At 56.6% G+C, this 15,445-nt stretch overlaps 2 protein-coding genes across 2 annotated transcripts in view; one reads left to right on the top strand and one right to left on the bottom strand.

The window, feature by feature from the left end:
• Positions 1-1,088: 1,088 nt before the first annotated feature.
• LOC142905336 (thymidylate kinase-like) lies at positions 1,089-14,305 on the top strand. Its single transcript, XM_076063414.1, has 5 exons — positions 1,089-1,221; positions 2,946-3,054; positions 9,372-9,462; positions 11,577-11,774; positions 13,121-14,305. Exons 1-5 carry the CDS (start codon positions 1,089-1,091, stop codon positions 13,229-13,231), a joined length of 642 nt encoding a protein of 213 aa, XP_075919529.1. The 3' UTR covers positions 13,232-14,305.
• The window catches only part of ATG4B (autophagy related 4B cysteine peptidase), a 62,406-nt gene continuing 61,035 nt past the window's right edge, over positions 14,075-15,445 (bottom strand). Inside the window, exon 14 of the mRNA XM_076063413.1 lies at positions 14,075-15,052. Within this exon, the coding sequence (XP_075919528.1) occupies positions 14,973-15,052 (80 nt within the window). The 3' untranslated portion in view covers positions 14,075-14,972. The remainder of the gene's footprint in view (positions 15,053-15,445) is intronic.

Raw genomic sequence — 15,445 nt, 5'->3', positions numbered from 1 at the left:
CCTTCAACGTGACTTTAACCGAAAGAGCTAAGCATATTAATTACTGCAGTCACCAAAGCTTTTAAATTAAAATTTAAAATCCGTCTGAGTCCGGATCTTGCCGCTCGTGGTACCTCTCAGTGGACGCGACCAAGTAGGTTTGACGGTGGTGGAGGGGGGGGGTGTAATAATTGTTAATTCGCCCCGAGACACAACGACGGCCGCAAATACGTTTCGAAAACTTTTAAACGGTAACGAGTGAAATTAAAAACTAAATAGTGGTGGGTGGGTGGGAAGACAAATACGGCTGTGGAAAGGAAAGACGAAAGGAGCCTGAGGCGAGATGGCGGATACCCCCCCCCCACACAGCGTAATGGACGCACCCAACGAGATCAGTTTTCCCGCGCTTTTTATTGGCGTTTGCCGCCTCAGAAAGAGCGAGCGAGCGAGGGTGGACGTCAAGTGACGATATCGCCCACCACCTCTTCGCCTCCGAAGTCCACCTCGTCACACGCAAGCTCAGATTAGCGCGATTGTGCTGCGTACGGTGCGAAGGAAGTTCAACGCACGCACCTCGTTTTCCCCGTCGTCTCACCTCATTAACCCCGCCATCCCTTGTCCGTATCTACCTCATCTCATCGTCATCCCAACTCATTCAGGACCACCTCGTCCACCAGCACCTCGTCCACCAGCACCTCGTCCACCAGCACCTCGTCCACCAGCACCTCGTCCACCAGCACCTCGTTCACCAGCACCTCGTCTACCACCTCACACACCACCTCACACACCACCTCACACACCACCACCTCGTCCACCATCTCACGCACCACCTCATACACCACCTCATCCACTATCACCTCGTCCACCACCTCATCCAGCACCACCTCGTCGACCACCTCACCCATCACCTCATCCACCACCTCATACACCACCACCTCGTCCACCACCTCACCCATCACCTCATCCACCACCACCTCGTCCACCTTATCCACCACCACCTCATCCACCACCTCATCACCACCTTGTCCACCTTATCCACCACCTTGTCCACCACATCGTGCACCACACCTTGTCCACCACACCTCGTCGCCCCTGTGACGAGGTGAAGGATGAGTCTACGAAGAGGCGCCCTGCTGGTGTTGGAGGGCGCGGACCGAGCCGGGAAATCGACCCAGGCCGCCCTCCTCGTCGACCACCTCCTCACACGCGCCGGGGTGAGCGCACAGGGCATGGCGTTCCCAGGTGAGGAGGTGGTGAGGGTGAGGTAGACACGGGGTGAGGTTAAAGGTGAGGAGGTGAGGGTGAGGTGGACACGGGGTGAGGTTAAAGGTGAGGAGGTGAGGGTGAGGTAGACACGGGGTGAGGTTAAAGGTGAGGAGGTGAGGGTGAGGTAGACAGGGGGTGAGGTTAAAGGTGAGGAGGTGAGGGTGAGGTAGACAGGGGGTGAGGTTAAAGGTGAGGAGGTGAGGGTGAGGTAGACACGGGGTGAGGTTAAAGGTGAGGTGAGGGTGAGGTAGACACGGGGTGAGGTTAAAGGTGAGGGTGAGGTAGACACTGGGTGAGGTAAAAGGTGAGGAGGTGAGAGACGCAGGGTGTACACTCACCCGCGTGTGGTTTGTAGCAAACGAGTTTACACAGTTGGGGGCATAGCTGGTGCACCTAGCCTGGCACAGTGGGGGGTACAGGTGGTGCATCTGCCAAGCATCTCAGTCAACCCATGGCACCTGGTTCTGTCCCGTGACATGCACCTAGCCTGGCACAGCAGTCAACCCATGGCACCTGGCACTGACCCCAATGACCTCCTGCACCTAGCCTGGCACAGCAGTCAACCCATGGCACCTGCTGGGTCTGTCCCGTGACCTCCTGCACCTAGCCTGGCACAGCAGTCAACCCATGGCACCTGCTGGGTCTGTCCTGTGACCTCCTGCACCTAGCCTGGCACAACAGTCAACCCATGGCACCTGCTGGGTCTGTCCCGTGACCTGCACCTAGCCTGGCACAGCAGTCAACCCATGGCACCTGCTCGGTCTGTCCCGTGACCTCCTGCACCTAGCCTGGCACAGCAGTCAACCCATGGCACCTGCTGGGTCTGTCCCGTGACCTCATGCACCTAGCCTGGCACAGCAGGAAGCGAGAGCCTTACACCCTAAACGTGACGACCCCAAGGTGCACCTAGCCTGGCACGAGCGCCGTGGTGACGTCACTGCCACTTCACAGAGCAGCCATCACCACCCCTACTACTGACAGACTGATGCACAGGGACAGCTGCCACTGGGGGTGCCCCTAGGCTAGACCCACACAGCAGTCAATCACCACCACCCCCTACTACTGACAGACTGATGCACAGGGACAGCTGCCACTGGGGGTGCCCCTAGGCTAGACCCACACAGCAGTCAATCACCACCACCCCCTACTACTGACAGACTGATGCACAGGGACAGCTGCCACTGGGGGTGCCCCTAGGCTAGACCCACACAGCAGTCAATCACCACCACCCCCTACTACTGACAGACTGATGCACAGGGACAGCTGCCACTGGGGGTGCCCCTAGGCTAGACCCACACAGTAATCATCAATCCCCCCCTGGCACATCTTGCCGTGATCGCTAGATGTTAACTACCTCGCCTCGTACACAGGAGGTCGTGGGTTCGATACCGACCCTGACGACGCCTGCTGCTGTATATTTGGAGTCTGCGTCTCTCTCTCTCTCCCCGTGGTCACGTGGATTTTTCTCTCCGGGTCCCCCGGTTTTTCCCCTCCACATTTAGAATCAACGTCACCACGCGTTTAGAGCATTTGCCTGTTGCTATACATTTCCACGTGATTAGGCCACTTCTATGAGCTGTGATTATAGCTCGGTGGGGCTTACCTGGTAAAATAAAATAAAAAAAACTGTTTAAAAGAAAGATAGTTTAGCTCTAGTGCCTGTGTCGCGTGGAACTCTTGTGTGTGTGTGTCTGCCGCAGACCGCACAACGCACATAGGCCAGCTGGTGAGCTCGTACCTGCAGCGCAACGTGGAGTTGGATGATCACGTTGTCCACCTCCTCTTCTCCGCCAACCGATGGGAGCGAGCGTACGCACGCGCACGCACGCATGTACGCATGCACACGCACGTATGAGCACATGCACACGCATGTATGAGCACATGCACGTACACGCACGCACGGTGAGCACACGGGAAGACACAAAGGGTGGACGGGACAAGCAAGGACACGGGGTGACGCAAAGGTGAGACATGGGGACATCACCGCCGTGGTGGCTAGGAGATGTTAACGACCTCGCCTGGTATGCAGGAGGTCGTGGGTTCGATCCCGACCCCTGACGCCTGGTTGTATATTTGGCGGTTGCATGTCTCTCTCTATCATCATCATCATGGTGGCTAGGAGATGTTAACGACCTCGCCTGGTATGGAGGAGGTCGTGGGTTCGATCCCGACCCCTGACGCCTGGTTGTATATTTGGCGTTTGCATGTCTCTCATCATCATGGTGGTGGCTAGGAGATGTTAACTACCTCGCCTGGTGTACAGGAGGTCGTGGATTCGATCCTGACCCTGACGATGCCTGCTGTACATTTGGAGTTTGCGTGTCTCTCTCATCATCATCATCATGGTGGCTAGGAGATGTTAATTACCTCTCGTGGTATGGAGGAGGTCGTGGGTCCGATCCCGACCCCTGATGCCTGGTTGTATATTTGGCGTTTGCATGTCTCTCTCTCTCATCATCATCATCATGGTGGCTAGGAGATGTTAACTACCTCGCCTGGTATGGAGGAAGTTATGGGTTCGATCCCGACCCTGACGCCTGCTGTATATTTGGAGTTTGCATGCCTTTCTCATCATCATCATGGTGGCTAGGAGATGTTAACTACCTCGCCTGGTGTACAGGAGGTCGTGGATTCGATCCTGACCCTGACGATGCCTGCTGTACATTTGGAGTTTGCGTGTCTCTCTCATCATCATCATCATGGTGGCGAGGAGATGTTAACTACCTCGCCTGGTATGGAGGAGGTCATGGGTTCGATCCCGACCCCTGACGCCTGGTTGTATATTTGGCGTTTGCATGTCTCTCTCTCATCATCATCATGGTGGCTAGGAGATGTTAACTACCTCGCCTGGTATGGAGGAAGTTATGGGTTCGATCCCGACCCTGACACCTGCTGTATATTTGGAGTTTGCGTGTCTTTCTCATCATCATCATCATGGTGGCTAGGAGATGTTAACTACCTCGTCTGGTATGGAGAAGGTCGTGGATTCGATCCTGACCCTGACGATGCCTGCTGTACATTTGGAGTTTGCGTGTCTCTCTCATCATCATCATGGTGGCTAGGAGATGTTAACTACCTCGCCTGGTGTACAGGAGGTCGTGGATTCGATCCTAATCCCGACGCCTGCTGTATATTTAGAGTTTGCGTCTCTCTGTCTCATCAGCATCACGGTGGCTAGATGCTAACTACCTCGCCTGGTATACAGGAGGTCGTGGGTTAAATTCTGACCCCTGACGATGCCTGCTGCTGTATATTTGGAGTCTGCATCGCTCTCTCATCATCACGGTGGCTAGGAGATGTTGACTACCTCGCCTGGTATACAGGAGGTCGTGGGTTCCATCCTGACCCTGATGCCTGCTGTATATTTGGATCTGCGTCTCTCTCTCATCACCATCACGGTGGCTAGGAGATGTTAACTACCTCGCCAGGTATACAGGAGGTCGTGGGTTCCATCCCGACCCTGATGCCTGCTGTATATTTGGAGTCTGCGTCTCTCTCTCATCACCATCATCACGGTGGCTAGGAGATGTTAACTACCTCGCATGGTATACAGGAGGTTGTGGGTTCCATCCCGACCCTTGGAGTCTGCATCTCTCTCTCATCACCATCATCACGGTGGCTAGGAGATGTTAACTACCTCGCCTGGTATACAGGAGGTCGTGGGTTCGATCCTGACCCTGACGCCTGCTGAATCTTTGGAGTTTGCATGTCTCTCTCTCATCATCATCATGGTGGCTAGGAGATGTTAACGACCTCGCCTGGTATGCAGGAGGTCGTGGATTCGATTCCGACCCTGACACCTGCTGTGTAGGTGGAGTTTGCTTGTCTCTCTCATCATCATCATCACGGTGGCTAGGAGATGTTAACTACCTCGCCTGGTGTACAGGAGGTCGTGGGTTCGATCCCGACCCCTGACACCTGCTGTATATTTGGAGTCTGCGTCTCTCTCTCTCCCCGTGGTCGCGTGGATTATTCTTCGGGTCCTCCGGCGTTTCCCTCCCCGTTTAGAATCAACAGCACGCATTTGGCTGCTGCCGCCGCTGCTATAAATGTCCACGTGGTGACGATGACGACGATCACAAGCCGCCATTTCGCGCGCGCCATCATTTGTGACCGCCAGGGTCGCTGTCTGAAAAAGGAGCCACGCAGCAGCCGCTTGGGGGCCTTGCCTACGTGACTTTACCGAAAGAACCAGAGAGTATGCGTGGAGACAGCAGTAGATTCCCTATGGCGTGTGCGCCATCTACGCTCACAAGCCGGTAACTGTGCGTCTTGTGCCCCTCTCTGGCGCCGGCGTAGGTACGGCAGGGAAACGGGGTCCTAGAGGGCATAGTTTTCATAGTTCATAGTTTCATTTATTTTGGTAGAGCCCTGTGTGAGCCATTCGGCTCTTGAATCGGGTGCAACCGCAACAAACAAAAACGTGAGCAAGAAAAACATCTTAAAGTGACTTTGTGTGACTGTGCAAACAGAAAATCCAGGAAAAAACATCAAACTATTCCTGAAATAGCACCGTACACCAACGCTGTGTGCAAAAATCCCAGTGGGATGCAAGTCAAACCACAACAGCAACAAGAAAACTTAGATTACGGCCATCAGTCTAACTCCGTACTACAATAAACAAAAACATGGCCAAACTAAAAAACTTTTAGAAATCACCAAAATATAGCCATAAATGCAATGTAACAGTGATCATAGGAACTGTGACCGAATTTTTAACAATAAACTACATAAATAACACGTAACACCAAACCCTAGAGCCACAGCTGGCTGCATGAGTCACTCCACAAACAACAGCAGGAGCATCAGTCGGGAGTATCACATTTTTCAATGCACATTTAAGATCAGCACGCTAAAACCAAAATGCAGAATAATACTTTGCATGGGCCCCGTTGACGGGCAGAGAGAGAGGGGCACGTGAGGGCGTGACCGTCTGCCTGAACTGGAGAGGGCACGTGACCGGCACGGGGTGGAAAGGGGGCCCAAAAGGGGGGGGGGGGGCTTGAGGGACACGTGATACTGGCTCCAGATCCTTCTGGAAAGATCCAGAAGGGGGTGTGGCCGAGGGGCGGAGCGAGACCATGCCCCCTTCTGGGAAGATCCAGAAGGGGGCGTGGCCGAGGGCGGAGCGAGGCCACGCCCCCATCCGGAAAGACCCAGAAGGGGGCGTGGCCGAGGGCGGAGCGAGGCCACGCTCGGGAGCATAAATGGGCGGTCCCAAGAGCGTTCTTGGCTGTCTCTCTGGAATCAACGCTCGGCGCTACGTCTCTCCGACCTTCGGTCTTCGCTCGGCAACGTGGGTCAGCCAGCATGATGCTGACTGACCCCGTTATGTAGTCGCCCCGTTAGGCCTAGGAGTTGTTGTTGTTACGCCTTTTGGCGTCCTCTGGTCTAACACCGTTTTGAGACGAGGCTCAAAAGAAAGCTGTCTGTGGTGTGGACCAATCAGTTTCAAAGACAATGCATCATATTATCAGAGTACGTTTTTTTTGGTTTGCATTCTGACCACAAGTATTGCGGTTAATGCAGTTACATGATTCCTTGTAAAAGGTTTCAGTTTGGTGTTTTAACATCTTAACACAGCCTGTTTTGTTGTTGCCAGAAAAAAGGGGAAAACCTGTTCGCATGTTGTTACCCTGTTGGGGTCTAGTTAGTGTGTGTGTGTATACGTTGATGTAGTTAGCTCTGTTGGGGATGTGTAATAAACGCATTGCCTCCCAAGTCAAAGTGTGTGCCTCCGTTAAGATCACTGCACATGGAGGAGACGTGAAAACTCGGAAACACACACAGGGACCTGGGTAGGGGGGAGAGTACTCGTGGAGACACAGGGGAACATAGGGTCCCACAGGGGATATATGGAGACATGGGGACAAAGATCCCCCGTATATCCTTAAAAGACTGCCGGGGCAAGTGCTGTTAGTAGCGAGTAGCAGCACCTATGAAGGCTGCCGGCACTGTGGCACACGAGGGGGTGGGTGGCCACCAGAACCACGCCCGGCCGCCTTTGTCTCCCCCAGTGGCGATGTTTAACTACACCACCACCGCGACACCAGCTACTCACTCGAGGCTGAGTCGACCTAGGGGAGGCCCGGGACCGGTTCAGATAGTCGTCACCGGTGTCGGTGGCCGTGAGCGGGAATCGAACCCGGTTCGCCGGGTTCGTAGCGCAGAGCTCTTTACCGCTCGTTGCACTACCGCTCCCCGCGCTACACGGAGACACAGAGACACGTGTGTATCTGTGTGTGTGGTGTAGTGTTTAGCGCTACACGGAGACACAGAGACACGTGTGTATCTGTGTGTGTGGTGTAGTGTTTAGCGCTACACAGAGACACAGAGACACGTGTGTATCTGTGTGTGTGGTGTAGTGTTTAGCGCTACACGGAGACACAGAGACACGTGTGTATCTGCGTGTGTAGTGTAGTGTTTAGCGCTACACGGAGACACAGAGACACGTGTGTATCTGCGTGTGTAGTGTAGTGTTTAGCGCTACACGGAGACACAGAGACACGTGTGTATCTGTGTGTGTGGTGTAGTGTTTAGCGCTACACGGAGACACAGAGACACGTGTGTATCTGTGTGTGTAGCGTTTAGCGTTTAGCGCTACACGGAGACACAGAGACACGTGTGTATCTGTGTGTGTAGCGTGTAGTGTTTAGCGCTACACGGAGACACAGAGACACGTGTGTATCTGTGTGTGTAGCGTTTAGCGTTTAGCGCTACACGGAGACACAGAGACACGTGTGTATCTGTGTGTGTAGCGTTTAGCGCTACACGGAGACACAGAGACACGTGTGTATCTGTGTGTGTAGCGTTTAGCACTACACGGAGACACAGAGACACGTGTGTATCTGCGTGTGTAGTGTAGTGTTTAGCGCTACACGGAGACACAGAGACACGTGTGTATCTGTGTGTGTAGTGTAGTGTTTAGCGCTACACTACACACACAGAGACAAGTGTGTATCTGCGTGTGTAGTGTAGTGTTTAGCGCTACACCACACACAGAGACGCGTGTGTATCTGTGTGTGTAGTGTAGTGTTTAGCGCTACTCACACACACAGATACACACCGAGTCCGATTCCCGCTCACGGCCAGCACCAGTGACGATTGTCTGAACCGGTCCCGGGCCTCCTCTAGGTCGACTCGGCCTCAAATGAGTAGCTGGTGTGATGTGTAAACATCGTCACTAGGGAGACAAAGGCGGCCGGGCGTGGTGTTGGCCACCCACCCCCTCGTGTGCCGTGCCGGCCTTCATAGGTGCTCGGCACTTGCCCCTACAGTCTGTTCAGGCTACACGGGGTATCTTTGTGCCTGTACATGTGTCTACGTATCTGTGTGCGTGTCTATATATGCCTGTGTATCTGTGTATGTAATCTGTGTGTGTCTATGTACATCTCTGCTTGTGTCTACGTATCTGCGTGTGTGCGTGCCTATATATGCCTGTGTATCTGTGTATGTAATCTGTGTGTGTGTCTGTACATCTCCGTGTCTACGTATCTGTGTGCGTGCGTGTCTATATATGCCTGTGTATCTGTGTAATCTGTGTGTGTGTCTGTGTGTCTACGTATGTGCGTGCGTGCGTGTCTATATATGCCTGTGTATCTGTGTATGTAATCTGTGTGTGTGTCTGTACATCTGTGTGTCTACGTATCTGCGTGCGTGCGTGTCTATATATGCCTGTGTATCTGTGTATGTAATCTGTGTGCGTCTATGTACATCTCTGCTTGTGTCTACGTATCTGCGTGCGTGTGTTCATGTACATCTCTGTGTGTGTCTGCATATTTGCGTGCCGTCTATAAATGCCTGTGCATCTCAAGTTGGCACAGTAGGGGTCCACAGGTGGTGCGTCGGCCAGTCGTCTCGGTCAGTCGACCCGTGCCACCTGGGTCTGCCCCCCCTGCCAGCGGGCGTTGCGACGCTTTCACGTGGCCTCAACGTGCACCTAGCCTGGCACGAGCGCCGTGCTGACGCCACCGCCACCTGGTGGCGAAGGGCGGTTGTTGTTGCTGCTGCTGCGTGCATCTCCCGTGTATGTGCGTGCGCGTCCATGTACATCTGTGCGCGAGTCTGCGTATCTCGCGCGCGTCCGTGTGATATGCCTGCGTATCTCTCGTGCCCTTCCGCCCCAGCTCCCTGATTCGGGAGAAGCTGCAGGCGGGGGTGACGCTGGTGGTGGATCGGTACGCGTTCTCCGGGGTCGCCTTCACAGCCGCCAAGCCGGTACGCGCCCGGCGCTGGTACACACACACACACACGCACACACACACACACACGCACGCGTGGGTGGAGTGTACACGCGTGTGTGTGCGTGTGTGCGTGTGTGTGTGCGTGTGTGCGCGCCGCATAGATCAGCCAGTAGTCATCTCGGTCAGTCGACCCGTGGCACCTGCTGGGTCTGCCCCCGTGGACCCCCTGCCAGCGGGCGTTCGACGCTTCACGTGGTAGCCTCAGGGTGCACGTGGCCTGGCACAAGCGTCGTGGTGACGTCACCGCCACTTAGTGGCGAATGGCGCTTGTTGTTGTTGTTGGTGGTGTTGTTGTTGTATGCGCGCCATGGAGGAGGCTAGTGAAGGACGCTGACGCTACTGGGCAGCTGGGAGGCTCCCTCCCGGCAGCATCGGAGGGCGGAGGAGCGACGCTCGCAACGGGGAGCGGAGCGAGCGGAGCGGATAAAACGCAGCGAGTTGGCACAGTGAGGGGGGGGGTAACAGCTGGTGGTGCATCTGCCAGTCGTGTCAGTCGGTCAACCCGTGACTTCCTGCACCTAGCCTGGCACAGGAGGGGGCACAGGTGGTGCATCTGCCAGTAGTCATCTCTGTCGGTCAACCTCATGGCACCTGCTGGGTCTGTCCCCGTGACCTCGTGCACCTAGCCTGGCACAGTAAGGGGTACAGCTGGTGGTGCATCTGCCAGTAGTCATCTCAGTCGGTCAGCCTCGTGGCACCTGCTGGGTCTGTCCCCGTGACTTCCTGCACCTAGCCTGGCACAGGAGGGGGCACAGGTGGTGCATCTGCCAGTAGTCATCTCAGTCGGTCAACCCATGGCACGTGCTGGGTCTGTCCCTGTGACCTCCTGCACCTAGCCTGGCACAGTAGGGGGTACAGCTGGTGGTGCATCTGCCAGTAGTCATCTCAGTCAACCTCGTGGCACCTGCTGGGTCTGTCCCCGTGACCTCGTGCACCTAGCCTGGCACAGTAGGGGGTACAGCTGGTGGTGCATCTGCCAGTAGTCATCTCAGTCGGTCAACCTCATGGCACCTGCTGGGTCTGTCCCCGTGACCTCGTGCACCTAGCCTGGCACATTAGGGGGTACAGCTGGTGGTGCATCTGCCAGTAGTCATCTCAGTAGGTCAACCTCATGGCACCTGCTGGGTCTGTCCCCGTGACCTCGTGCACCTAGCCTGGCACAGTAGGGGGTACAGCTGGTGGTGCATCTGCCAGTAGTCATCTCAGTCGGTCAACCTCATGGCACCTGCTGGGTCTGTCCCCGTGACCTCGTGCACCTAGCCTGGCACAGTAGGGGGTACAGCTGGTGGTGCATCTGCCACTCATCTCAGTCGGTCAACCCATAGCACCTGCTGGGTCTGTCCCCGTGACCTCGTGCACCTAGCCTGGCACAGTAAGGGGCACAGCTGGTAGTGCATCTGCCAGTAGTCATCTCAGTCGGTCAACCTCATGGCACCTGCTGGGTCTGTCCCCGTGACCTCCTGCCAGCAGCGAGAGCCTTCGACACTTCACGTGGCGGCCCTCAAAGCGGTGCACCTAGCTTGGCACAGGCGCCGCGGTGACGTCGCCGCCAGTTAGTGGCGAATGGCGACTTGCTGTTGTTGTGTGCGTTTGATCGCGCATTTGATTGTGCATTTGATTGTGTGCGTTTGATTGCGCGTTTGATTGTGCGTTTGATTGCGTGCGTTTGATTGCGCGTTTGATTGCGTGCGTTTGATTGCGCGTTTGATTGTGCGTTTGATTGCGTGCGTTTGATTGCGTGCGTTTGATTGCGCGTTTGATTGCGTGCGTTTGATTGTGTGTTTGATTGCGTGCGTTTGATTGCGCGTTTGATTGCGTGCGTTTGATTGTGTGCGTTTGATTGCGCGTTTGATTGCGCGTTTGATTGTGCGTTTGATCGCGTGCGTTTGATCGCGTGCGTTTGATCGCGTGCGTTTGATTGCGCGTTTGATTGCGTGCGTTTGATTGTGTGTTTGATTGCGTGCGTTTGATTGCGCGTTTGATTGCGTGCGTTTGATTGTGTGCGTTTGATTGCGCGTTTGATTGCGCGTTTGATTGTGCGTTTGATCGCGTGCGTTTGATCGCGTGCGTTTGATTGCGTGCGTTTAGGGGTTTGACCCCGAGTGGTGCCGCCACCCGGACGTGGGCCTCCCGCGCCCGGACCTGGTCCTCTTCCTGTCCGTGCCCCCGGCCCACGCCCAGCAGCGCGGTCGCTACGGCGACGAGCGCTACGAGCACGCGGCCTTCCAGCAGCGCGTGCTGCAGCGGTACGACGAGCTGGCACGTGACCCCACGCTCACCTGGGAGGTGAGGCACCACCACCACCACTACCATCACCACCACCACCATCACCATCATCACCATCACCACCACCACCACCATCATCATCACCACCATCACCACCATCACCATCATCACCACCATCATCACCATCACTACCATCACCACCATCACCACCATCACTACCACCACCACCATCACCACCATCACCACCACCATCACCACCATCATCACCACCACCATCACCACCACCATCACCACCACCACCATCACCACCACCATCACCACCACCATCACCACCACCATCACTACCACCATCACCACCATCACCACCACCATCATCATCATCACCACCATCACTACCACCATCACCATCACCACCACCACCATCACCACCATCACCACCATCACCACCATCACTACCACCATCATCACCATCACCACCATCACCACCATCACCACCACCACCATCACCACCATCATCACCACCACCATCACCACCATCATCACCACCACCATCACCACCATCACTACCACCATCACCACCACCACCATCACCACCACCACCACCATCACCACCATCACCACCACCACCACCATCACCACCACCATCACCACCACCATCACCACCACGCACATGGCGGGGGGGGGGGGGGGGCCCTCCTTGTGTCACGCTCCCTGCGCATCACTCACATTGTGTCACTCTCACTGTGTCACTCTCTCACTGTGACACTCACTCCTCTCACTGTGTCACTCACTCACTGTGACACTCACTCCTCTCACGGTGTCACTCACTCCTCGCTGTCACTCACTCCTCTCACTGTCACTCACTCTTCACTGTGTCACTCACTCCTCCCACTGTGTCACTCCTCTCACTGTGTCACTCACTCCTCACTGTGTCACTCACTCCTCCCACTGTGTCACTCACTCCTCACTGTGTCACTCACTCCTCTCACTGTGTCACTCACTCCTCTCACTGTGTCACTCACTCCTCTCACTGTGCCACTCACTCCCCCCACTGTGCCACTCACTCCCCCCACTGTGCCACTCACTGCCACTCACTCCCCCCACTGTGCCACTCACTCCCCCCACTGTGCCACTCACTCCCCCCACTGTGCCACTCACTCCTCTCACTGTGTCACTCACTCCCCCCACTGTGCCACTCACTCCCCCCACTGTGCCACTCACTCCCCCCACTGTTCCACTCACTCCCCCCACTGTGCCACTCCCCCCACTGTGCCACTCCCCCCACTGTGCCACTCACTCCCCCCACTGTGCCACTCACTCCCCCCACTGTGCCACTCACTCCCACTGTGCCACTCACTCCCCCCACTGTACCACTCACTGCCACTCACTCCCACTCCCGACTGCAGCAGGTGGATGGCACAGGCAGTCCGGACGAGGTCCACCAGAGGATCCTGCCGCTCGCCACCCGCGCCATCCAACAGGCGGCCACCAACCCCATCCTCCCCCTGTGGGCATAGCCACCACCACCTCGCCCAGTGGCGGTGGCACGGCGGCTACGAGATGTCATCTCCCTCGCCCGGTACGCAGGAGGTCGTGGGTTCGATCCCAACCCTGACGACGCCTGCTGTATATATGGAGTTATCGGTGTCTCATCATCATCACGGTGGCTAGGAGATGTCATCTCCCTCGCCCGGTACGCAGGAGGTCGTGGGTTCGATCCCGACCCTGATGATGCCTGCTGTATATTTGTAGTTTGCGGTGTCTTTCTCAAGAGCAGCATCATCACAGTGGCTAGGAGATGTCGACTACCTCGCCCGGTATGCAGGAGGTCGTGGGTTCGATCTCGACCCTGACGCCTGCTGCTGTATATTTGAAGTTTTCGGTGTCTCTCATCATCATCACGGTGGCTATGAGATGTTGACTACCTCGCCCGGTATGCAGGAGGTCGTGGGTTCGATACCGACCCTGACGACGCCTGCTGCTGTAGGTTTGGAGTTTTCGGCTCTCCCCGTCATCGTGCACATTGGGCGGGGCCTAGCCACTGGGGGGTGCCTAGCCATTGGGCGGGGCCTATCCATAGGGCGGGGCCTAGTCATTGGGTGAGGCCTAGCCATTAGGCGGAGCCTAGCCATTGGGCGGAGCCTAGCCATTGGGTGGGGCCTAGCCATTGGGCGAGGCCTAGCCACTGGGCGGTGCCTAGCCATTGGGTGAGTCCTAGCCACTGGGCGGTGCCTAGCCATGCGCAGAGAGAGGTCCCGCCCAGGCAGCCTCCCGCTGCCCTGACAGGGCAACAGCTGGCACCTTGACTCGGCATTGCGTCCCAAGGACGTTGAAGAGGTTGATGGCGAGGAAGGCGGCTGTAGTGTAAACCAACTCGTTTATTTGGTGGGGGTGGGAGGAGGCGGACAGGTGGTTGGGGGAGGGGGGTAGAATTACAGGGGTGGGGGATTGGACATCATCATCACCACCATCATCATCATCCCCATCATCATCCCCTCTTTTTCGCAGTCAAGCCTTTTGTGACAGAATAAACGCTGCTGGCAAGATGGCAAATTTTTCAAAGGTTGAGTCTTGTTCTGCAGTTCCCCGCAGGCGCTTGCGTGCGAGCTCCGTTATTTGCGAGTCGCCTGTGCGTTTGCTGTGCACGCGTGTGTGTGTGTGTGGGGGCACCGTCTCCGTGCGTGTCCACACGCGTGTGTGTGCGTGTGTCCACACGCGTGTGTGTGCGTGTGTCCACACGCGTGTCCACGTGCGTGTCCACCAACCCTCGGAGGCCCCAGGGGGGCGGGGTGGGAGGGGGACCCCCTAATGACAGACCCCTCGCAGGATCCGCCCCCCACTCTCTGTGTGTCACCAGAACTCCGGCGGAACTCCCAAAGGAAAACCTCGGACCGCTGACATAATCTGAGACCCCCCCCCCCCCGTACGGGAGACCCCCAATGGGAGACCCCCAATGGGAGACCCCCAATGGGACCCCCCCCCCCCAAGAGAACCCAGGACCCCTATGAGTAGGGGGGGGGGGGGGGAGAATCTCAGAGTGACCCTACGGGCCACTCAGGACTCAGGAAAACTTGGGGGTACCCCCCCCCGCCCCCCCTTACCTCTGTAGGAACCCCGGAAACAGACCCCTACAGGAATCTGGGATCCCTCCCGACATCTGGGATCCCTCCCGACATCTGGGATCCCTCCCCCCTCAGGCAGTGCAGCGGCCAAGCAACCCGGCGGTTTCCGCAGCGACGCGCTGGGCGGTTGCCGTGGTTACGCCTGCAGGATCTCGAACTCGTCGTCGTCGGAGTCGTAGAAGCGCACCTCGTCAGGCCGCTCCACCTGTGTGAAGCCTGGAGATGGTGAGGGTGAGGAGCATGTGGGGGTGAGGAGCGGGTGGGTGAGGAGCGTGTGAGGAGTGTGGGTTAGCATGGGTGAGGAGCGTGTGCGTGAGGAGCGTGTGGGGGTGAGGAGCGTGTGGGTGAGCGTGTGAGGAGCGTGTGGGTGAGGAGCGTGTGGGTGAGGAGCGTGTGGGTGAGGAGCGTGTGGGTGAGGAGCGTGTGGGTGAGTGTACCTGTGTCTCCCGGTGTGAGGAGAGTGGGTGAGTGTGGGTGAGCGTGTGGGTGAGGAGCGTGTGGGTGAGGAGTGTGTGGGTGAGCGTGTGAGGAGTGTTGGTGAGTGTACCTGTGTCTCCCGGTGTGGGTGAGTGTGTGGGTGAGTGTACCTGTGTCTCCTGGTGTGGGTGA

Source organism: Petromyzon marinus, unplaced genomic scaffold (assembly GCF_048934315.1).
Source record: "Petromyzon marinus isolate PM22_M1 ecotype Great Lakes invasive population unplaced genomic scaffold, UKy_Petmar_22M1.pri1.0 PM_Scaffold_113, whole genome shotgun sequence".
Classification (NCBI taxonomy): Eukaryota; Metazoa; Chordata; class Hyperoartia; order Petromyzontiformes; family Petromyzontidae; genus Petromyzon; species Petromyzon marinus.
This window is presented reverse-complemented; position numbering and strand designations above follow the sequence as displayed.

What these genes read in the sequence shown, in the direction of transcription:
- LOC142905336 (XM_076063414.1), top strand. Translation starts at nt 1,089, where the DNA reads ATGAGTCTACGAAGAGGCGCCCTGCTGGTGTTGGAGGGCGCGGACCGA. An exon ending in GCCAACCGATGGGAGCGAGC is followed by an intron (nt 3,055 to 9,371) that starts GTACGCACGCGC and finishes CTTCCGCCCCAG; the next exon opens with CTCCCTGATTCGGGAGAAGC. An exon ending in ACCCCACGCTCACCTGGGAG is followed by an intron (nt 11,775 to 13,120) that starts GTGAGGCACCAC and finishes TCCCGACTGCAG; the next exon opens with CAGGTGGATGGCACAGGCAG.